This window comes from Emydura macquarii, unplaced genomic scaffold (assembly GCF_026122565.2).
Source record: "Emydura macquarii macquarii isolate MOO-44397 ecotype Brisbane River unplaced genomic scaffold, CSIRO-AGI_Emac_v2 contig_2988, whole genome shotgun sequence".
In the NCBI taxonomy this organism is placed as follows: domain Eukaryota; kingdom Metazoa; phylum Chordata; order Testudines; family Chelidae; genus Emydura; species Emydura macquarii.
This window is the reverse complement of record NW_027133125.1, coordinates 2947520-2970460: the sequence shown is the minus strand read 5'-3', so window position 1 is coordinate 2970460 and position 22941 is coordinate 2947520. Positions and strand designations below refer to the sequence as shown.

The 22941-nt window shown below is 45.3% G+C and overlaps 1 protein-coding gene across 1 annotated transcript; it reads right to left on the bottom strand.

Annotated features, from left to right (window-relative positions):
- Nucleotides 1-5999: 5999 nt before the first annotated feature.
- On the bottom strand, nucleotides 6000-22332 carry TMEM169 (transmembrane protein 169). Its single transcript, XM_067570112.1, has 4 exons — nucleotides 22192-22332; nucleotides 14308-14461; nucleotides 9569-10004; nucleotides 6000-6899 (listed from the first exon to the last, which is right to left on the bottom strand). The coding sequence occupies exons 3-4, from the start codon at nucleotides 9870-9872 to the stop codon at nucleotides 6277-6279; spliced, it is 927 nt and encodes a 308-aa protein (XP_067426213.1). The 5' UTR covers nucleotides 9873-10004; nucleotides 14308-14461; nucleotides 22192-22332; the 3' UTR covers nucleotides 6000-6276.
- Between the last annotated feature and the right edge of the window lie 609 nt (nucleotides 22333-22941).

Sequence of the window (22941 nt, the reverse complement as noted above, 5' to 3'; positions counted from 1 at the left end):
TAGCAGTCTCTGGAGAGAGGTCAAGATTGAATGGGCCATGCAGACAGAACCTTCTTCTGCTGTGATCTGCAGCCACATGAGAAAACCAGCCATGCTACTGCCTGTTCTGTCCCAGTTTGGGGGAGACAGTAAGAATATCCAAGGCTCTCAAGCTGGTATCTCCACAGCATGACATTTGCATCATCTTTCCCTCCTTCCCCCCATCTCCAGATCATGATTTTATCCCTGACTGCAACAGCCAAATCCTCCATCACTTTACAGAACCACGCCTTGCCTTCATCAGATGAAGAACACAGCCGTCCTGCAGTTACTGTTCCGTGTGCTCCCCTGTAGAGCTCAGTTTATGCAGGTCTCTTTCACAGGGCCTAAAAATCTTGCTGTGGAGAATGTGGGAGATAGCTGTAATATTTTTATGACTATTAAATGACCCTGTTTATTTGATGGTTACAGAGTTATTTATTTAAGGACAACTAAAGATTAAGTCAGTCTTAGGTGCAGGAGCCGAAATGGAAGGCTTCATGTAACCCACTCACCAATATTTAAACAATTGTTGTGTCAGTTTCTTTGAAGCTTTACCTCCACCATGCTCTAATCAACTAGCTGGCTAGTAGCCCCAGGGGTGAACAATCCTGGCGAGGGTTTGGGTGGAAACTAAAATTCTAGAGGGGTTTAAAATCCTCAGCCTTGAATCTCGGAGAGACCCTCCTGAAAAAGGCAATTTGCAAGGTAGCAGAGTCCTAGTCCTCAGAAGTGGAGGTGCCTGGCATAAGCTGACTCTGCAAATGCATTAAGGGAAAGCTTTAGGTAAGAATATACCTGCAGGCCTTTTGTTGTTTTAACCCCTTTCTCTGACTGCTGTGAACCTACAGAGCCAAATAAATAATATTTTGATTTGAAGCAGCTGTTGAGTCTCTGTATTGTCTCCTAGACATGGTTCCCAACAGGAATCCATGCAGGTGGCCAAACAGAGTCAGGACTGAGGCATAATCACGGTTGATACACAGGTATACTGCAGGCTGGAGGCCTGGTCTACCAATGAGGTGAATCAAGGGACTCCACCTGGAGAGAAGTGAAGGGATGGGGCCTGTTGCTTGAAAGGGTGCAGCTAACCTTGTAATCATGACACCTAACCCCCCCCCCCCCCCCCCAAAAAAAAAAAAAAAAAAAAAAAAAAAAAGATATTAGCTAGCAGGCATAATCAGTACCCTTCTTCCGTCTGCGAGTAGAATACATTGTGCAGACAGACAGGCTGTCTCATTTTGCTTGGTCATGCCTGTGTCTACTCAAGATCCTATGCACTAATGCAACTATTAGAAACTCTTTACGTATCTTTTATATTCCCCTGCAAAATGGTGATGGGTCAAATAGGCTGATAACCTTGTTCCATGGGTCCCGCACCTTGGTCCTGTCCCATCACATCAGGATCCTGGCCCTCCTCAATCTCTTGCCGTGGCTGGAGGTAGTAATTTCGTATTTGCTCCTCCCGCGAGGGAATTCCATCCCAAATGGTTAAGGATACGATTCTGTCACACAGGACACGGATTACATCACTTTCCGGGACCTCAGGGACTTCTTCAGCTTTAGCCAGCCACAGCAATGGGGCTGGAGCAGCTGTCAGCCCCTGCCCAGGAGCCGCGGTGGGACCCAATCAGCAGCCAGGGCCAGAGCAGCAGGCTGAGGGGGGTTGACACAGCCCCAGAGCCACTGCTCCCAAGACCCCAGGGCCACCAGAACTAAGTCTGGAGTTGGTATCACCCACTCCTACCCCAACACCTGGGATGTCTTTAGACATCACAACGGAGCAGGGAAGGGTACACACCTTCTTTGTGCTTTGCCATTCAGCTTTGAGTCATTGAAACAAATGGCTTTTTGCCACCTCCCTGCAGGAGCCGCAAGCTACAGCATGAATGTGAAAGCGTCCATCCTGGAGAGAGATGTACTTAGCTGGCTCTGAGCCCAGCGGATACCCAGCTGAAGGGAAGGCAGCGTCCGAAGACTGTCTTGGTTAAAGACAGGAGCGGATCAGTGCAAAGACTTGTTAATAATATCTGACACAACAAAGTGGAGACTCCAGACAGACAATTTAGAACCATCCATCAGCAGAGAAAACAAGAGCATTGTGTGATTTTTAAAGCTTTTTTTTAATACAAAGTGAAGCAAGAAGGTGAGCATGTCCCTCTCCCAAAACCAGATGCATCTTTACTCTCCACCAGGCAGGCAGGGATGGGAGGGGGAAAACACAATCAAAATCAACAGAGACTGTTTCTTTACATTAAAAACAACATCCAAACAGGGGCGGCCAGATACACATTCAGCCACTGGGACTGACCCCTGCGGATCCCCACAGTTTGGCAATGGCACATAAGCAAAAATATTGATGAGCTTTTAAACGGCGAGGAAAGGAATGAAGCAAAAAGGGTGTGCTTTTTTTCATTACATCAGGTTCTTAAGCTTTCAGGTACAGTGCAGCATTAGGCAAGTAGGCGAGGAAAATAAGCAGTCTACTGCTTTGATTTTAGAAAGGTCTGAATAAAGCTACCACAAATAGCACCGGAAGTCACCAAACCCGCTCCCACTGAACTCAGATGTGGAACATTCATTGATGACAACAGAAGTAGGCACAGACCTGATATTTGTATCCAAGTAGAAAACAGATTATATATCGTACAGGTATAAGCCATTAAAGGGGCTTCATAGGGCAATTTCAACATGCCCAGCAGTGCAGCTGAAATGTGGGTATGGGGAGGATAGTTTCTCTGACCCTCTTTGGGTTTACGTGGCAGTAAGGGGCACAGATTTTGCCCATTCTTCTCCAGCAGGCTGCTTGCAATCTTCATGGCGAATCCATCAGCAGAGCAGAATGCTGCCATTTGACAAAGCTGTGTTCTGTCTAGTACTTAGCGCACAGAGGGCGTGGATGGTACACAGCCCTTTGTGCTGTTCTCAGCTCTGGGTATCCACTGTTTGAACAGTAGCTGAACTGCTTGTCTCTTTCCCTTCCACCTGCACCGGGCCGGCCTGCCTTCCCTCCCCCCAGCACCCGCTGCAAACGCTATGCATCAGACCCAAAGTAAACAAAAAGTCTTCTGAATCCGCCTGGTGCTTCTTATGGCAGTGTCCCGGAAGGGAGCACTCTCATGACTCCCAGCGTTATACAGCTTAAACTCTTCCTCCCCCTCCAGTCCTCTGTAAACCTGCTGTTCCCAAGTGGGGTATTTTAGACTGGATCAGTGCCCTGGGCCAATTGAAAAAGACCACCAAAGCTCAGGTCACTTACCTCTTGCATTTCTTATTGCTGAAGACAGGAAAAAGCTGCAGGTCAGGCCCCTAGGAGAACGACTCCAGGAGGACAGTTTTGCAGGAAGCACCACATTTGCTTGAATTGGCCCCAATGCTGCATAGATCTGGGATTTTCTTGTTTGCCCCCAAGAGCAAAGTATTTGCTATTGTCTCAAAGGTTTGTCTCCTACCAGAGATGACCCACTGTCTTTGAGAAGCAGCTGATAAAAAGGAGACTGGGGTATTAGACAATTGTAAATACACATGTAGACCATATCTGATAGCGGCAAGTAGGAGTCAGGACTCATGTTCCATTCATGGCTAGACTGGGGAGGTCATGGGTAGTCTCTAGCAAGTCACTCACCTCCTACGTACCACGGTTCCCTACCTATAAAACAGACATAGCACCCCCACCTGGCAGTGATGATGCAAGGATTGACAGAAGTTCTCAACGTGCTTTGAGATCCTGGGCTGAAGGGATAATGCAATAGATTGGGACAATCTGTGCTTCAGTCCAGAGTTGGTCCTAATGTCTTTGGTCCAGAGTTTCTGCCTCCCCTACCATAATTACACCTACTCTCTCCAAGTTAAGGGCATTCATTTCAGAGCTGAACACTCGACAGGGATTTAAGATATATTGGCACTACAAATTCAGAAATCTAGCTCCCAAATGTTTAGTGGCTTCCTTTGGGCACAAAAGCATGCCCTGCAATTTAGATGTGCACCAATTTTTGTACAGGAAGTCCAAGGAGCCAGCTGCATTCTCTTCATTTCCCATACCCTGCAAGACACAATCACAAGTCAGAATCCCACTCCTTGTCACAACAACTATAGACATAAGAAGGGGTTTGACCAATGCCCAGTTCCCCTCTAACTGGAAAAAGGGATCAGTGTCGGAGTAAAATTCTACTGAGATTAGTTTGATGTGAAAAGAGACAAGGAGACGATTCTCTTTAATGTATGATGCTATTCAGGGAAGCTGAGAGGCTCTGCCTGTGGCTGGCTTTAATCTCTTTACCCCATGGATTTTGTTCTCTCTCTCTTTGGCACACATTTGGTTTTGCCGTTTCTCCAGCCAACGTGCTGTCATACATTTATTTCTTCAGAAGAGCAAGACAGGAGCAAGCATAGGTGTGGAAATGCAGCTGCTTTGTGCATCCTATCCTGCCTAGTAATGAGTTGCAGAAGGAATAGGTCAAGCACGCACACAGTTTTAAACAAGCCAAGTCCCCATGCCGGTAACGTCAATATCCCAGCTAAATCCACTGAGTGAAAAACAAGCTTTCAGCAACTCCAAGACTAAAGCCGATAACCCCTCCGGTTGGAAACAAAGGGGGGAGGAAAGTGCATACACCAATGAAGGCCACACTGTCTGAACAGATTGCACACTGATTATGAATCACCTATCTCCATGCTTGTGACTGGTGGGCCCTTCCAGGCGGAGAATGAGGCAGGGCAGGGGGAAGATTGCTCTGTTGCTGCCTTTAATGTCCACACCTTGGGGATGTGGAATTAGAAAGCTCAGGCTCCAGGCCTTTCACAGGCACCAACTTTACTGCAGAGCAGTAGGTTTCAACCTGTGGTGCATGGACCACTGGAGGTCCACAGACTACATCTAAGATGAAGGGGTCTGTACCTCCATTCGAAATTTTTTAGGGGTCCGCAAAGGAAAAAAGGTGGAAAACCACTGCTGTAGAGGTATGTGTGCACAGAGCGCTTACGAACTGCAACTATCTTCTGGATGCCTGTAACTCAACCCTCCCCCCCTGCCCTTATGGTGTCTTTCCCAGTCCAAACCCAGACAGGCAAGTTAAGGAACTCCTGTGCCAGTCTTTAAATGCCTTTAAAATGTTCCTCCAGGATCTGATGACGCCATGAATGTCTCCGAAGGAGGAAAAAACAGACATGACAATGAAATACGGGAGGAGAGGGACAGACTTAAAATGAAGTTCAAAGTCCATCACCGCTCAGCATAATTAACTGTACGGAGTCAAGAAAAGGGAGTGGCATTTCCAGAGCTGAGACACTAATGCATTCTGCATTAGCACTAAACGGCCCAGGCTCAGGATCTTCCATTCCCAAGGGACAGATTCCCTGCTCTAGGACAGCAAGACAGGCCATTCTGCTGCCTCATGTCTATACAGATGTGTGCAGAGGGAAAATCTTTCGTCTGTGCAGCTCTAAATACATGTGCTACTGCTCCACACAAACACGCACGGCAGTCACAAGTACAAACGACTGGTTCTTGTTCAGTGCAGATGCTTTCTTTTGGCACAACCTGAGCTTTTGCTGACACATCAAACCAGATATTCTGTATAGAGGTTGCCTTTCAAACAATACATTCTTAGCTGCAGCAGCCAGACTACCTGCAAGGTCTGTTGCATTCATGGGAACTACTGAAACACCATTCCTAACGTATCAGTTTCTAAGACAACTTTAGTAACATCACACATTTTGCAATCTAGCATCTAGTACCACATGAGCACAGATCTCCTGAATTGCAGCAGGTGTTGGGTACAGGGATTGACCAGCAAACGGATTCCTTTAGCTAGGTCTATATTCACCATATGTTCCATCCTTTCCACCCTAAAACTAAAACTGCATTTTGCAGAAGTGAGGGGCTTTTGCCACATATCCCCCCCCTCCCCCCCCCCCAGTCACCCCAACATACCTATACAGCTTCCAACCTTAACCCACAGACCTGGATCTTCTCACAATTACACCAAGTTGTGGTTTGCTAAAACCTAATATTAAATGGATCAGCTAGGCAGCCCTATGACATAACCATGCATGTTCACCTGACACCAAATGGCAGACTCTCATCCAGCCTGTTGGTGCTCTGTGCACATTTAAGCTCCTGCCCCCTAGATCCCAAACTCCCAAGTTTTCATTCTCTACGTGTGCACTCAAATATAAAAAAATCAGTGTAGTTCTTTGTCTGGGGGACCATTCATAATACACGTGAATAAGAAAGTCAGAGTCAGCCAGGACAAAGCCTCAGACTGCTGAAGTCTCAACACCCTGTGCAGAGCCTTTGCCAGACAGACTACCTGAGATATTGTCAGAATCTAGCAGCTCAACAATGCTGTAGGGGGAACAGTCTTCTAGGCCCAACTTGCTACACAACCAGCCACAAAATCCCTTCTCCATATCTCTCACGGCATGCCACCAGTCGCCGAAGGACCAGGCGATCTGGGTAACTGCTGTATACAAGCCTAGGGAGAAAGACATGACCATGATTATGACTGGGTAGAAGATAATCAGTAAGGGGCAGAAGGTGATCTTGTGCCAGAAGGTCCTCTCTTCATTGTACACCAAGAAGATGTTATACCAAGTGATGGTCCCGTAGTAAAAGGAAACCACAAAGGACACTATAAAGATGACAGGAAGGCAGATGATGCTCCAGAGCAGGACATGGGGGCCCCTGTCCAACCCAACGTCGCAAGTCTTTTTCCCTTCCAGTGTCTCATCTTTCGGAGGCTCCTCTGACTTAGCCAGCTCCTGTAGCTCTTTGTCTGTTAGTGTAACATGGATGTCCACCATCTGGCCCTTCTTCTTCCCCCTTGTGATAGTTCCAGTTAAAGTAACATAGCGGCTGTCTAAGGGCATGCTCCAGACACCTTCAAATGGAGATAAATTTCATCAACACTCAACATAACTTTTTTTTTTTTTTTGCAGCATGTTTCATGCAAATCTCCAAAGACATTGCATGAAATTAGACAATACAGTTAGAGTTAAAATAATAATAATAAAAAAGGAAGCTAAGAGATGCAGGCAGTAGATCACACAGGAAAATGGAAGAAAAGGTGGAGATATACAGGGACGCTGGCCCAGATGACAAGAGTGGAGAAGGCTCATGTGTCTGTACTGGTGAGGTTGTGCAAAAGGAAAGACAGGAGGCAACTGCTATAGGAAGAGAGGGGACATGGTAGGGGAAAGAGACAATGGGCCAGATTCAGAGGTGACTTTAAAATGGTGTAATTTACGCTGTCTTCTGGTCCCCTCGACATGTGTGTTACATCAACTCCCATATACTCAGTGGGCCAAATTCAGAGTTGGGGGGGACGCAAAGTCTTAAGCTGGTATCATTTGCATGCCAAGGGGCACAGCGTAGCAAGAAAAGCAACTCACAAGAGGGTATAAGACTGTAAGTTAAAGCAGCCCCCATTCCAACTTACACCTTCTAAGTCACATCAACTCAGAGCCGAGCCCCTTACACGTTGGTTAGAGGGGTCCCAGCTAGACTCCCTTACACATCAACTCTGAATTTGGCTCCAGGTCTGTTACTTAAGCGGTAGCAAGTCCACAGGGAGTTTTTAAAACAAGGCTGGGCAATCCAAAGTAGCTCATGAAGTGAAGGGGAAGCCAGTGGAGAAGGCTGAGAATACGGGTGGTGGTTACGTTCTCCAGACCTTTGAAAAGGTGGGCGGGAGCAATCTGTCTTTGCTGAAGAGCTGGGATGGTAGAGGACACAGAAAAGGGAGTTGCAACAGTCAAGGTTAAAGGTATTTATTTCATTGATCTGTAAGGCACCTATTGCAAATGCTTCCAGGGTCATAAACAGAAGAGAGACATTCCAAAAGAACTAAAGGGAACGTCAATCAGGCCACCTACAGCCCAATACAATGTGGCAAATGGACAGACCCAGGCAAACCAACCACCGCAGAGGAAGAAAGGGGCAGGAAGAGGACAGAAAGAACAAAAAGCCAAGGAAGGGGTCCAAAAAAAACAGGCAAGAAAGAGACAATGGAAGTCCCTGGGACCTGCAGCTTGCTCTGCAGGCAGCTAACGTGGGTGTCTGGCAGACCTCCTCTGGGATGGAGTTCCACAGTGCGGGACAGAACAAGTCCCATCCCCAGCCCAGTCGAGGACGAATATAGAGATCATGAGCTGGCCTGACCAGCCCAAGCAGAGCAACTGCCTGAGTTGGACATTGGGGTGAGTGGTTGTTCAAGTCAGACGAGGACACAGGCAGAGGTGGGAAGAGAATAGGCGAGGTTACCTGCCTAAGTGAGGATAGGGATATTCCCCAGGGAAAGTAGCTCTGCAGTTATGACCTAAATGGAGGTATGACAGGACACACCTTAAAACAGAAGTGTCCACTGCTTGCAACCCTTCTGAGGCTAGAAAACATCGCAGGACAGTGGGTCTGAGCTGCAGCGATCCAGCAGCGCTGTGAATACAAGTGCATTCCACACGGGGAAATGGATGGAATGTGTGTGCACTGGGTGTCAAGTGTCTGCAATTTCCCTTATTTACTAATCCACCCCACACACACACACACAGCACCAGCCTCCTCCCATATCAGCTCTGAGCCTGAGCCGATGGCGAGGGCAGGAGGACGTGATGAGGATTCGCCCCCTGAGCAGGGATCTGAATCAGCTCCGAAAGTCCCCACCAGGGACTTAGACAAGGAGTCACTTTCCAAAGAGGAAGCTACTATGCTGAGACTGTATAAACAGGAGGCCGCAGCCTCATGCCGTCTTCCTGTGATGCTATCCTAGGAAGAGCCTCAAGAATCAACCAGTAGCCTGGGTTCCCATCCATTTGCTTTACATGCAGTTTTTTCTAAGTAGGAAAGAGGGCCTGGTCCCAAAGTCAATGGGAGCAGAGGGTGCTCAACATCTCCCTGCATCAGGCTCTAATTTTTTTAAAGAGGGGGATCGGGGGGAGCATATTCAAACAAATAAAGTGGCTAAGAAAACAGACCAAAAAATAACCCCTGGTGCCTTGTATCTGGGATCTCAAAGCACTTTCAAACATTAATATTTGAAGCCTCACAAACCCCTCTCCACTATTACGAGACAGGGAAAACTGAGGAACAGAAGTTAAAGTGCCTTACCTAAGGTCACTTCAAAAGTCAGTTGTGGAACTGGGAAAGGAGGTCTCTGGTGCTCCCCCACCAGCCCACGCATCCTGCTTCAACTCAACAAAAACCTAAGTCTGTGAAATGAAAATGATGAATTTGCCAAAAAAAAAAAAAAAAAAAAAATATGGAAGCCCAAGAAGTAACTTATATCATCTACCCAAATAAACGCTACATTTGAAAAAGGGCTTGTGCCCTCCAGTCCCATGGACACCCATGGGCATTCAGAGCACTCAGCCTCAAGAGAGAGGAGGAGGACACATTTCTAAAAGTTTTATCCTTCCCCAGATCTTTAAAAAAAAAAAAACAAAAACAGGCAAGAGCTAGTGCCCCTATTTCCCCACTGATCAATCTGTTTTACAATTCAGTGGCACAATGCCTAGTGGAATCAGGGTGCCAGCTGCAGCTTCTGGTGATACATACCATCTGACATGGAATTTCCCAAGAACTTGGAGCCTTCTTCTGAACTTCTCTCCCCTCCTTCCTCGTCTGCCTGCTCCTCCTCCACCTTATTTTCATTCTCCGATCGATAAACTATTATAGACTCTGGACGGGACTCTTTCTTTTTCTTTTTCCTTCTGTCCATAGTGGCTTCTCCATCAAAGGTCACTGCCGTAGCCACAGCCCTCCGCAGGGAACCTCGGTGAGGACTGTGAGTTCCACCCTTGCTGTCCCTCTGAACTGTTTCCTCCATCCCACTGCTACTTTGAAGCACCTCACCGGGCATCTCTGAGATTTTAAACACCTCCTATCAGCTCCTGCACTTCTGAACCATTGATCAGGCACTGATTAGCAGGGATGCTCTGGCTTGTGAAAGCATCCTAATCACAGCATCCAACACACGTCCTTCATTTCCAACCTAAAATGAGAGAGAGAGTGGGCAAATAAATCATCTGTAGAGTGTCCCATTTAACTCCATATATAAGAGAAAGTTCTTACAGATTTTTAAAGAGGCACTTCTAACTAACTTACAGAGTTAAGCAAAATTGGTTTAAGTGTGCTTTAAACTGGCTTACGTGAATCTACATGTATTGATTTTAAAACTGATTGAGTTACACCAATATACGTTTTATAATATGGACCAGGCTTAAATGTATGTTCCAAATTTAAATATAGGAAACAAAAGTCACCAAGATGGGAGCGGGTATTTAGTAGGAATGGACTAAATAAGCATGATTTGTTGGGAGATTTTAACATTCCTCTATAACATCAGCAAAACAAACAAATAATAAACAACAGCATTGGCAGTAGAACTAAAATGTAAAACAGACAATAAATATAAATGAAATTGACTAATTTAGGAGCTTGTCTGGACAACTGCCACAGTGAAACTATGGTGCAAATTTCCTTCATCTAGACACATCCTAGATTTATTGTGCAAGATGAGGTTAATGCAAATAGAAATTGAATGATGTGGTCCATGGTGAAAAGTCAACCTGACTTTTAAAACCTCTTCATTTAATAATTTAAATAATCTGCATTTCTATTAGTAACAAGTATAAAGATTTTTTTAAATGCAAGTTTTACGTTGTGGGGGGGAAAAAATCAAAAAGACCCCATGAAAAATAAAATAAATCACAATGAAGTATTTTTGTTGTGTAGCCAAAGTTTTAATACCAACCCATATAAAAAACCTCAGGGCCTGATCCTTTACTCAAGCAGAAAGAATAGCAAATACGGCAGGTGACCAGCTTATTTTAACAGAGAAATCTTCGGTGAGCTTAAACACAAAAAGGAAGCTTACAAGAAGTGGAAGCTCGGACAGATGACTAGGGAGGAGTATAAAAATATTGCTTGTGCATGCAGGAATGAAATCAGGAAGGCCAAAGCACAACATTGACTTTCATGGGAGTTTTGCCTGAATAAAGGACACAGGAACAGGCCCTCAGCATACAAGCAGTATAGACTGCATCCTGCTGGATGATCCATACATTCATCCTGCATACACAGGATCCATGCGATTCTCAGATTAGACAAAATCTGGTAAATGAGAAACCTGATTGTGAGATAGCACTGGCACAGCTCATAGAATCCTAGAAGATGAGGGTTGGAAGGGACCTCAGGAGGTCATCTAGTCCAACCTCCTGCTCAAAGCAGGACCAACCCCGACTAAATCAACCCACCCAGGGTTTTGTCAAGCCAGGCCTTAAAAACCTCTAAGGATACTTTGGTGGAGATCTAAATACAACAATGCAGATCTAGATTGAACATTTTAATGACTAGAAGACCTTGCATGACTGAGAATTAAAACCCTGCCTAATGTATGAAGCAGTCCTTCAACAGGAAATTAAAGACATCAACATAATTTACAGTCCACTAAATGCGGAGAAATTGTTTTATTTAAACAAATGCTGGAAAAATATTGAACATTTTTAGATTCAGCTGTGTGGTCTAAAATGTCCCTACCACAAATACAAGGCACATATTTCGGGGATTTGGGTTGGAGGGGGGGGTGTTTCGTGTGGTTATTTTAACATTTGTAATACATGATCTGAAGTTTTATTTATGCTCCTCTTTCACACACACACAGCTTTATAGTAAAACTTTAACTGCAGTAAAACTTTAATTGTATTAATTTAATACCTGAGGAAAGATTGTGCTCAGCTGCCTCTGGGTGGCTTGAAAAGTTGAAAATCAAAGACCATTTTCTATAATGTAAACTTGAGTAAATTTTCATTAATCAGGAAGGGTGTAAAGTGATAAGGCTCAGCAGGGCACTTTAAGATGCGTCACGTTAGGCGCCCAAAAGTCATAAGGCACGTTTGAAAATCTTGGCACAAGTCTCCGGGCATTATGGCTGCAAACAGAATCTTCAGATTGTCAGCAGAGTGAAACCAATGCAATCTCGTATGCCTGAGTCTGCAGACAGCCTAAAATGAGAGCTGCAAGAGGTGTTGGAATGCCCCATGTCATCTCAAAGAGGTGTTGACTCTGATACTTTATTAGAGTTACCAATTTTGATTTAAATAATTTCAATCCTTATTAAAGCAGGCAAGAAAGAAGAGGGACAATCATATTATGAAATGTATGCATTTTTTCAGAGTGGTATCCCAGTCCAGCACCTCAAGTAGGCATGGCTTCTTTTGGGGGTGAAGTTTGATTTTAGGTAGAGCTTGGGATAGTACCACTCTCCAATCCTAAATAGAGGCAAAGAAAAACAATATAGTCATTCTCCTGTCCCCTTCTGCCCTTTGTGAAAGACCCAGTGGAGGGTCCACTTTAAAAAAAAGGAGGAGTGGGGGTTAAAAATACAAAGCGTCTAGGAAAAAGAGTCATTCCTTCCTGGGCATATTGCTGCTTCTCTGCATTGTGGAACGTCTCCTGTACATAGAGTAGTAGTGTGCTAGGACTCAGGAAGTTCGTAAATGGAGTGTGAACACCGCATACCTTCATTAATAAAAAAAGAATAATGGAATATCCTAGACCAGGTTTCTCAAAACACATTTTTGGTGGCCTCAGAGTACAGCCACCAACTCCTGCTGGTGGCCGCTCTGACAAGTTTTCCTAAAACACTTAATTCGCTTTAGGGAAAACAAACAGGCACAGGCACATGTCCAAATCATGGTCATTTATTTACGTGAGGTTTTTTGCAGACTCGGTAATAAAAATAATGTACAGATGTATTTTGGTGCCCCTGACCCCCGCTGCCTCCCCTGGCCCCCACCCCATCACCTCCGGCCCCCCCTGCTTCCTCTTGCCCCCCCCACCCCACTACCTCCCCTGGATTCTCCATCACCTTCCTCTCTCCACCCCATTTCCCCCAGCTCCCTTCCGGGGCCTTGCACCCCAGGTTCGCCCCGCTCCTTGCCTCTTGTCCACGCCGCCCAGTAAGGCCAGCCCTGCTGAAGCCCAGAGCCCCACAGCTGAAACTTGGGGGGGGGGGGAGGGGCTGAAGCACGGCGCCCACTGCCACAACTCCACAACTGAAGCTGGGGAAGGGGAGTTAAGCCTGGCCCCAGAGCCCTGTGGCTGAAGGGGCAGAAATGCTGTCCTAGAATAAAGAAATATTCCTCCCCGGGCACCCAAGCCACCCACTGATTTCAAAGATAGCAAGAGCCGGCTCTTGACGTAAATCAACTTCGGCAACTGTTCACATCAACAGGAACTTGTTTGCATTCTTAGAGAGGGTTTTTTTAAACACACGCTGAGGGACAAATGGCTGTGCAGTAAATTCACCAAGCGGTGCTATTCTTCCGAGACTTGCCTTCTAAGGTTCCCCTGCAAAGTCCAGTAGTAATACTTAAACTTTACACCATTCTCTGCACCTGAAAGACACAGCATACAGAGCAGCTGACTAAACCTAATGCCCCTCTGAGATGGGGAAATTGCGGCACAGACCCTTTGCCTGATGCTCAGATACCACAGTGATGGGCAGGCAACCTCCTAAAAAACTGGAAAGACAGAAAGAAATTGAGCTGGGATTATAATCTGGGAGTTCTCCCACACTGCCTCAAAAAGGGGCTAGAATGTCTCCTAACCATGGAACGGCAACCCACACAAAACTTGCCAGTAAAACTTAAACAAACAAACAAAAACCCACAGAACCTGGTCTTTGGCTTTAGGGCTGTTTTTGTTTGTTTGTTAAGTTTATTCAGCTATGACCTAGGTTAAACTCACACAAAAACTTAAGCACAAAAGCTAATGCAGTGCTCTCAGCAGTGATGATGAAAAAGACGTGCAGTTATGGTGGATAATCCGTTGAACATGAGCTCCCTGTGTGACGCTGGGGTCAAAAGGGCTGATGCTTGAATGTATAAACAGGGGAACGTGGAATAGGGAGGTTATTCCACCTCTATATTTGGCACTGGTGCGACTGCTGTTGGAATACCGTGTCCAGTTCTGGCATCTGAACTTCATGAAGGATGCTGCTAAATTGCAGAGGATTCACAAAAAAGCCATAAGAAAGATTAAAGGATTAGAAACCATGTCTTATAGTGGTAAATTGGGCTCCTTAAATCTATTTAGCTTATCAAAGGGAAGGTTAAAAGTGAGTTTATTGTGGTGTGTAAATCCCTACATGGGGAACAGAAATTTGATAATAGAGGGGGCTCTTCCACCTAGCAGACAAGGTTGTAACAAGATCCAGTGGTTGGAAGTTGAAGCTAGACAAAGAAGCTGCATATCTTTAACAGTGAGGGTAATTAACTGTAGGAAAAACTTACCCAGGGTGTGGTACATTCTCCATCACAGGAAAGTTTTAAGTCGAGATTGTAAATTCTTCTAAAAAGAACAGCTCTAGTTCAAACAGGAATTAGTTCAGGAAATCCTGTGTTGTATAAGAGGTCAGACTAGATGATCACGGGGGTCTGTTCTGACCTAAAAAAAAAAAAAAAAAAAAAAAATCTATGAATCTACGATCACCCCGCATCACAAACAAATCAGCTGTCTTCCCGCCACACATCTGGCCAGTGTTTTGCCTACTCTCATGCTCAGCCTCCCGGAACCACTATGCCACTCTCTCTCACATCAGTAACAGCAGCACATTAGGAGTCGGGTGCCCAGAGTACAGTCCAGTGCCACCCACGGGTTCCGCCATCAACTGAGAACTGTAGGGACAGTTTGCAGGCACTGGTGAATCTACGCAGGTGGTAGCCCAAGCCTGCTGCTCCTCTCTATGAATGTCTTGGGGTTTTGTACTCAGTACTAGTGAACTTGAACAACAAGCGGCTTCTATCCATTTATAAAAGCATCCGTAAGACACAGACTCAAGCAAATAGCCCAGGAACGTGCTAATTCTTTTTAAAGCTACACAGAGTCAACGTAGCCCTCAGACTTCGGCAAAGGTGGCACTTGGTAATGAAAAGCGTTGGCAGCCTCGCTTCGAGAGGTCATTTCCAGCACTAGCTCTGTCAATCACCCACTGAAAAATCCACCCCTCCGAAGTCTCAAAGTGTAAGTGACGCATAATGACTTCCAGACACATATCATCAGCGTAGATTGCATTTCACAGGGGAGCACCAGACCAGGCATGAATCTAATAATCCACAACAGGTGGTAAAGAAAAGGACAATGGCCAGGCTTCGGAGATAGCATGCAGCAGTTTATTAGCCAAGCAATTTGTTATTAATCTCCGTGTGAACACAGATGGAAGAACCCTGGGGAGGCTCTCCAGGAAAAACACACCGATGAGAGATTTTTAGATGTTATGATTCTGTTACTATGCAGCAAGCTATTGCTGATGAGGGCTGTCAAGACAGCATTACACTCTGTCACACAACACAAGAGTCTCAAGGTTTGCTCCTCCACCATTTAAGTCAACAGAAAGGCTTAAATTAAAAGATAAAATATTATTCTGCTCAAGAGAACAGAGTACAACAAAAAGCCCCTCGCAAGCTGAGAAAATCCTTTGATCCCTGGTACATTAAAAACAGGGTTCTGTTCTGGCCATAGCCTTTTGGGGATTGTTCATAACAGAACTGAGGTGAGAAGACAGCGTGAACAGTGGGCACTAACTAGCATCAGTTTTGTACTTATTTATCTTTATGGTCCCAGAAAACGTCAGACAGATAAATACACCCAGTGTATTAGGTGCTTCCAAGAGGTCCCAAACAGAATCAGGAAGTTTATCTTCCTAGATGCTGTATAAACATATAGCAAGGTGAGATCTCTGCCCTGAAAAATTTACAGTCAGATTTCAGACAAGATGCAACAAACGAACATGCAAAACAATAAGAGGGAAGAAGGTAACAGTAATAAGAACCCGTGTTTACATGTGCCAGCTCTACGTTTGTTTATCTATTGAAGGGATTTATCTGGTCCTTGCTTACCATGTATCTAAGCACCTCACAATCTTTACTGCATTCATCCTCACAACTTCCCTATGTGGTAGGGAAGTGCTATGATCATCGTTTTACAGATGGGAAACTGAGGCCCAGAGCAATTAAGAGCTTGTCTAAACGAACGCTTAATTCACAGCAAGCTGGGGTGTAAATCTACCTTGCACTAGCCTGCCACACTCTAAGTGTATGTCTACACTAGAAACATAAGTCAACCTATATTAGGTTGATTTACACACCGCACTAATCACTGAGACGGTCCAAACTACCTTCTTTGGGTTGCTGGTGTGTGTCCTCATCAAGAGTGCTCGCTAAGATTTCAAAGAGCAGAGCATAGGGGTTTAATCTATCAGTTCAAGCAACAGAACAGAGGAGAAAAGGCAGTGAAATAGCTGACGATCACAGAGCACGTTACAGGTGTTCATTAATTGAGACTCCCAACAGGGCTGAGAGATACTTTATGGTAGTTAGCTCCACTTCACAGCTGAGGACACTCAGGTGACTTGTTCAAGGCCATAGAGTGAATCAGAAACAGTGCCAGGATTATGGCTCAGGACTTCCCATTTCTCCATCCTAAACTCAGATCGCTAAACTCGGCCTCTCTTGCACTTCCTTTTAATGACAAACTTAACTCTTTGCTAGTAATGTTCTAGGATATATTCTGACTAAAAAGCTTTAAAAGGAGTTTTCCAAAGTATCACTCAGTTGTTTCTGGATGACATCTTCAGAGGCCTTGTTCACGTCATTCCACTGAACGCACTTTACAGAATATTTGTTCTATGAATTAGTTCTTTTTTCTTCACTATTCCATAACTTTCCCAAATGTCATGGGTTAATGCTGCTATGCACAACAGTATTATTAAACTCTGGCAAACACTGTACAAGAATAACTGTAAAAAAAAGTCAAACAAAATGCCTTGTTAATGTCCTTTGCACAACTTTCCCTTATGGAGAATCTGCTTATTTACCTCTGTTTAGGACAAAGTAAGTATATACTGAAGTGTATTCCTCCCTCAGCCTCCATGTTGCTTTGTCCAGGAGAACAGATAGAAACATTTTCACACGAAGAATGCAAAGCTTCCAAGTTTATTCACAGGAATGAGACTGCTTTTCTTTTATTTATTATCCTATGCCAAAAGTTTCAATGAGTGACACACGTACATGTGCTTTTGAAAAGACCTGAGGTTTTGAAATTAGAATATACTCGGGGGGGGGGGGTGGAAGGGAATCGAGATTTTCAAAGCAGCCTAAGTGATTTAGACACACACGTCACAGTACAATGCCTAGCACAGTGGGGCCTTGGTCTATGACTAGAGCTCCTAGATGCTATGGTAATACACATAATAAATGTGAATAGAAGATGTGCTAGACTGCTTTGAAAATCTCAGCCATAATACCTGGATTTACATTTCTTCAGAAAATGGGCTTCAGTAAGTGGGCTCAGAGCTCTGCATGTTTAACACAGCAGACACTGGGCGCTCATTTGAAAGGATTTCTTTTGAAAGCCTAATGGCAATGCTATTTGCTGGATTACATGGAAGCAGAGTTTGGAAATAACCGTTTTTCCCCTGCCACTCCATCTTTAGAGGTGCTTCAGCCCTAAAGAGGGTGCACGCGCATGCACATGTACATAAGGGAAAGAACAACTGCTGATGGCCAGTTGTTGTGCCCAGGGCTGGCTGACCCATAATGCTCCGTTGCAGCCCTTAACGAGGCATGGAGTCTGCTGTGAACACTGACCTGTTTCAGCTGTTAGTATTAATGCAGTTCTCATTTTGGCAACAGGAGACAGATGCAGGGCACGAGACACGGTGGAGAGCATTTTGGCAGCAAGATGCCATGCTAAGGAGATCACGATGGTTCCTCCACTGCATCCTCCCTGGTTCGTTCCCCTGTCTTCTCCCCAAAGACTGTTCAAATACTGTGGAAGTGCAATAGAAATACAGCAGGCTGCATGCAATGTGAGTGCAAACTGGTGTACATAAACTGGAAGGTGACTTCTGGTACAGAAAGAAGGTGTAAGTTCAAGGGAAGAAAACACCTGGAAGATTCTTCTCAACATCTGGAAGATCATCTGGAAGATAAAGACTTTGAAGACTTTGTCTGTGTATTGAGGAACTGTGAGCTGCATGTAATGTCTGTTAGGGTGAGAGATTGCTTGGTTCCAATCTTGCTTAGCCTGTTAAACTTAGAATTTAGACTGCATTTCTATTTTTGTTTCTTAGGTAACCAGTTTTGATCTCTATGGTTGCAATTTATAAACACTTAAAATCTGTCTTTCTGTAGTTAATAAATCCATTTTATATTTTACCTAAAACAGTGTGGTTTTGGTTGCAGTGCTTGGGGAATCTCAGCTCAGATTACAAAGGCTGATGCAGGTCCACCTTTCCTTTAAAAAGTGGGTGTTAATGAGTTTGCACTGTCCAAGGGATTCTTGAGCAGTGTAAGATGATATATTTCTGGGGTGCAAGGCGGGGGGCTGGGCTGATTGGCTAGCCCCTCTCTGTGTGATTCATGAGTGGCTGAGGAAGCATTCATGAGCTGGGTGTGTAGCTCCACACATGCTGATGGCTGAGTGACCACAGTACCTGGAGGTATTTGCTGCTTGTCACTGGCATAGCTTTGTGAGAGACAACCCAGGGTAGAGAGTTAAGGAGACACAGGGCCCCACAGTTCCAGGTTGTACCCCAGAGATCCCGTCACAGTGGGTTTGGTCCAATTCTTAGTGGTTAGATTTCTGTATCATAAATGGCAGTCTCCTAAAGGAGGCCAAGGAGTGGAATTCTCCACTCCCACACAGAACTGGTCCCCGCCAGGCACAGTTAAGGCAAATGCTCACAAAACACTGATCTGATTTTTTTTTAAACATTTAAACTATGGCATTTCTAACATTAGATTAAGAACTATTGCAAATCTCAGTTAAAAAGTAAGTAACTTTTCTTGATGGTAGAGTGAAGGCATTTGATATTCTTCACTCTGATAAACCTCTTAACATGTAAGTGGCATGAATATAAAGGCACCTTGTAGATTTCACTCAAAGGCTTGTGGCTGGGGTAGTAGAGCAGGCACTTTGGAAGCTGAAGACCTAGTTTGCTAATACAGGTGAGTGTTTCTCTCTGGGATTAATTAAAGATCTGTCTGATACAGTCTATTTGGGATATGTAGGGCAGCCACCAGCAATTAATGCAGCTCTATACAAGATCATGGCAACCTGGCAGATAATTAAAGAATATCTTAGCCAGACTGCCATCCACAGCAATCCATACTTTGCCTCAAGAGAGCTCTTTAACATAGAGTTTTAGAACTTCAAAATGCTATAGAAACAGTAATGGATCTGGAAAGCAGCATGGTCTGATGGTTACAGCACAAACTAAAAATCAGAAGGCTCGAGTTCTACTCCCAGCGTGTTCGTCACTGACGTGCTGGATGACAATGGCATAGTTGCAAACACCGTGCCTCAGTTTCCCAATATATAAAGTGGGACTATATACACTCCTTCATATTACAGTTTATGATCTTCAGATGAAAGGTGCTATAAGTGATTTTATTACTAGAGTGTTAATCTTCACAACACATAACAGGAAAATAATCATTATCCCTATTTTATAGATGGGGAAACAGAGGCACAGAGCTGTTAACTGATTTACCTGTTTCATTAGTATATATATATCCAAGAATTATTATTACTGGCTGGAACTACCTCCTTTATTAAATAATCTCTCATTGGGAAAAATATGCAGAGACAATTGTTAATGATGTTTTCAATCTTCATGCTCTCATCTAATGGGATGGCTAAAGAAACTAATTTGTGTACCTTTAAAAGGTATTCAACACACAGGATCTACCAGGCACAACAACGCTGGTTAAAAATGAAAATTGTAAACGCTGGAGTGGGAAAAATCTACCCAACGTTTAGTTTTTGTGAGGGCAAAGCTCAAAATAATGCTGAATGTTCCCTGCAGCAACTGAATGACAGATATTGGGCTTGTTGAGGGAACCATTTAAAAATGCCAGAACTCTGCCTTTTCTTTAGCACAAAAGGGGCTGTGTGTGAGACACTTTATTATTGAAAGTGATATCATCTAATCCTTTTAGTTAGATTTCACCACACCAACGGCTGTTTCTGAAGAGAGAATTTTCCATTCAGAGTATAGGCCTCAGGTATTACAAACTGCTAGATACCATCCTTGTTCCTTGACATGTATTAAAACACACAAAATTAGGGAATTATTCAATAATAATTGAGAATCGATTAAAAATAAGAGAAAACTGGAAGGTGCTTTTCTCAGTTATTTTGCACAGCACTAGAGAAAATATAGAAAGAAGATAAATATCATAAAAAAATCATTTCTTCTCAAGAAACACTCAATGTAAAAGAGCTGCTATTTGCTCGGAGAAACTACGGCTTGATAGGTGCATAATTCAGTAGGGATATGAATGACGCTGTAAGTAAGGAGTTATGAGATAAATTGTGAGTCTCAAATATTATTTTACGCACACTTAAGAACATAAATGCAAGCACTGATTTTTCTGGTGAGCAATTTATATCTCAGGATGAAGGCTTTACAAAATTCTTAAGAATTGTTAAAAAGTACAAGGTCAATTAAGGATAAAGCTCCAAGAAATACAATTTCAGAGCAATGCATTTATTTTATAGTCTATATGATTTTTTTTTTTTAAACCCAGAGTTTTGGCAGGATTTCTCCTCTGAAAAACATTTCATTGGCTTAAGAGGGAATACACATGCATGTAAAAATAATTTCCTTTTGCTTCTTTTAAAAGCTATTTCCCCTTCAAAGGGACTGGGCAGGAATCCACCAGCTTTAAAAGAGCAATGGGGGGAATGCAGCTAAGAATAGATCAGACAGCATGGGTGGGGAAAGTCTAAGGAGTGGAGGGAGCTGAGCAGGTTTGTCCTACTGCATGAGAGAACTGCAGTCTCAGCTGCTGGGTAGAACCTAGTTGTTGTCCACCAGCAGCAAAAGAGAAAAAAATATATACATCCAATCAAGCCTTTTTATTCCACTCAATAAAACAAGTAACCATCCCAGCTCCCTCAATGAGGCCCAATGTTTGAGGGACCTGGACAAGACCGCAATTTTGGAAAAGGTAGCAAAAATGCCATTTGTAGTCAATATCTCCTCCTTTCCTCTTGTAACATGTCACCAAATGCCTGGAAATTAATCCCATTTATTTCAGAGGCAGCAAGAGACTTCTCCAGTTCTTTGCAGAGCCCTGCCTGCCCGGTGCCCTGGAGAATGGGGGAGGGTTTGCTGAGCTCAATTCATAGAATCAGAAGGTCATCTAGTCCAACCCACTGCTCACAGCAGGACCAACCCCAACTAGATCGGCCCAGCCAGGGCTTTGTCAAAATGCACCTTAAAAACCTCTAAGGATGGAGATTCCATCACCTCCCTAGGTAACCCAGTCCAGTGCTTCACCCCCCGCCTAGTGAAAACGTTTTTCCTAATATCCAACCTAGACACCGCCACCCCCTGCAAATTCCATTTGTTGCCGTCCAGGATTCAGGGAGACACCCCCACACACTTTCTTTTTTTTTTTTTTTTTTTGCGGAGAAGAAGAGGCTAAAAATGTTGCCTTTCTGTCTAAAGTTTGCTCAGATGCAAGTATACCTGCAGAGAGAACCCCTTTCCACCTTGCCCACACAGCCAGAATGCTGACAGGCAAGGGGGGAACTCTTCTCCTACCTGCATGCCGGCAAGGTACCCTCACATGCGCAACAGAATCCTGGGAGATGAAATCCCTCTCCAAGAGGCCTGCAAGCCCATGGCACGTGCCAGGATGAACCCTTCTCCAACCTGCACGCCTGCAAGGAAGCCTAGCCATAGGCATACGTCTGCAAGGTGAAATGTCTGCAAAACGCGTGGATGGAGTCCTCACACACAGGCAGGGGATGATGCTCCATGGACAATAAACCTCTCCTATCTGTACATTATTCAACCTGATAGGACAGCTCGTTTGGAGCAAGGTGGCCTGTGCTCCCCTATCAGGGAAGACAGATCACCAGCTGCAGCGTGAAGTCTGTAGAAGGTGCTGCCTCCCTTTCCCTCTCCCCACGTATTTAAAACCGCAGCACCACTTCCAGGGGGGGAGAACTCCGCGAGAAATTCCCTGCCCAGGAATTTCAAAGGTGCAATCGGGGGAGGGAGGAATAAACAGGCGGGCCCGGGACCCGTCACATTCAGTAAGAGACAGCAGAGAAAATTACCGTCAATAGAGCAAAATCACCTGAAATGAAATCAAACCTACCTGCTGCCCCCGCCCCTCCAGCGGGCTCTGCGGCGGGGGGAGGATGCTTCCGTCTCCAGCTGGTCTGCAATGCGGGGTCTGCAAGAGGGGTGGGAGGGCGGAGTAGATGCTCCTGTCCCCAGCTAGGTCTGCAGTGGGAGTCTGCAATGGGAGTGGGAGAGCGGGGTGGATGTTCCCGTCCCCAGCTGGGGTGCGATGGGGAGGGGGGTTGCAATGGAGATAAGGGGGGGTAGATGCTCCCGCCCCCCCAGCCGGGTTGCAATGGAGATGGGGGGGGGAATAGATGCCCCCGCCCCCCAGCTGGGTTGCAAGAGGGATGGGGGGTTGCAATGGAGATGGGGCGGTAGATGCTCCCGCCCCCCAGCTGGGTTGCAATGGGGATGGGGGGGTTGCAATGGAGATAAGGGGGGGGGGTAGATGCTCCCGCAGCTGGGTTGCAAGGGGGATGGGGGGTTGCAATGGGGATGGGGGGGTATGGAGCTGGGTTGCGATGGGGGGGTTGCAATGGGGATGGGGGGGGTAGATGCTCCCGCCCCCCCAGCTGGGTTGCGATGGGGGGTTGCAATGGGGATGGGGGGGGTAGATGCTCCCGCCCCCCAGCTGGGTTGCGCTGGGGGGGTTGCAATGGGGATGGGGGGTAGATGCTCCCGCCCCCCCAGCTCGGTTGCGATGGGGATGGGGGGTAGATGCTCCCGGCTCTCAGCCGGGTCCGCAGTGGGGCTCGGCTGCTCCTGCCGGGCGCTCCTGCGG

Excerpts from the sequence above, each read along its gene's own strand:
- TMEM169 (XM_067570112.1), bottom strand. The coding sequence starts at position 9,872 with ATGCCCGGTGAGGTGCTTCAAAGTAGCAGTGGGATGGAGGAAACAGTT. Across the intron at positions 6,900-9,568 it reads GGGAAATTCCATGTCAGATG|GTGTCTGGAGCATGCCCTTA; the intron begins GTATGTATCACC and ends CTCCATTTGAAG.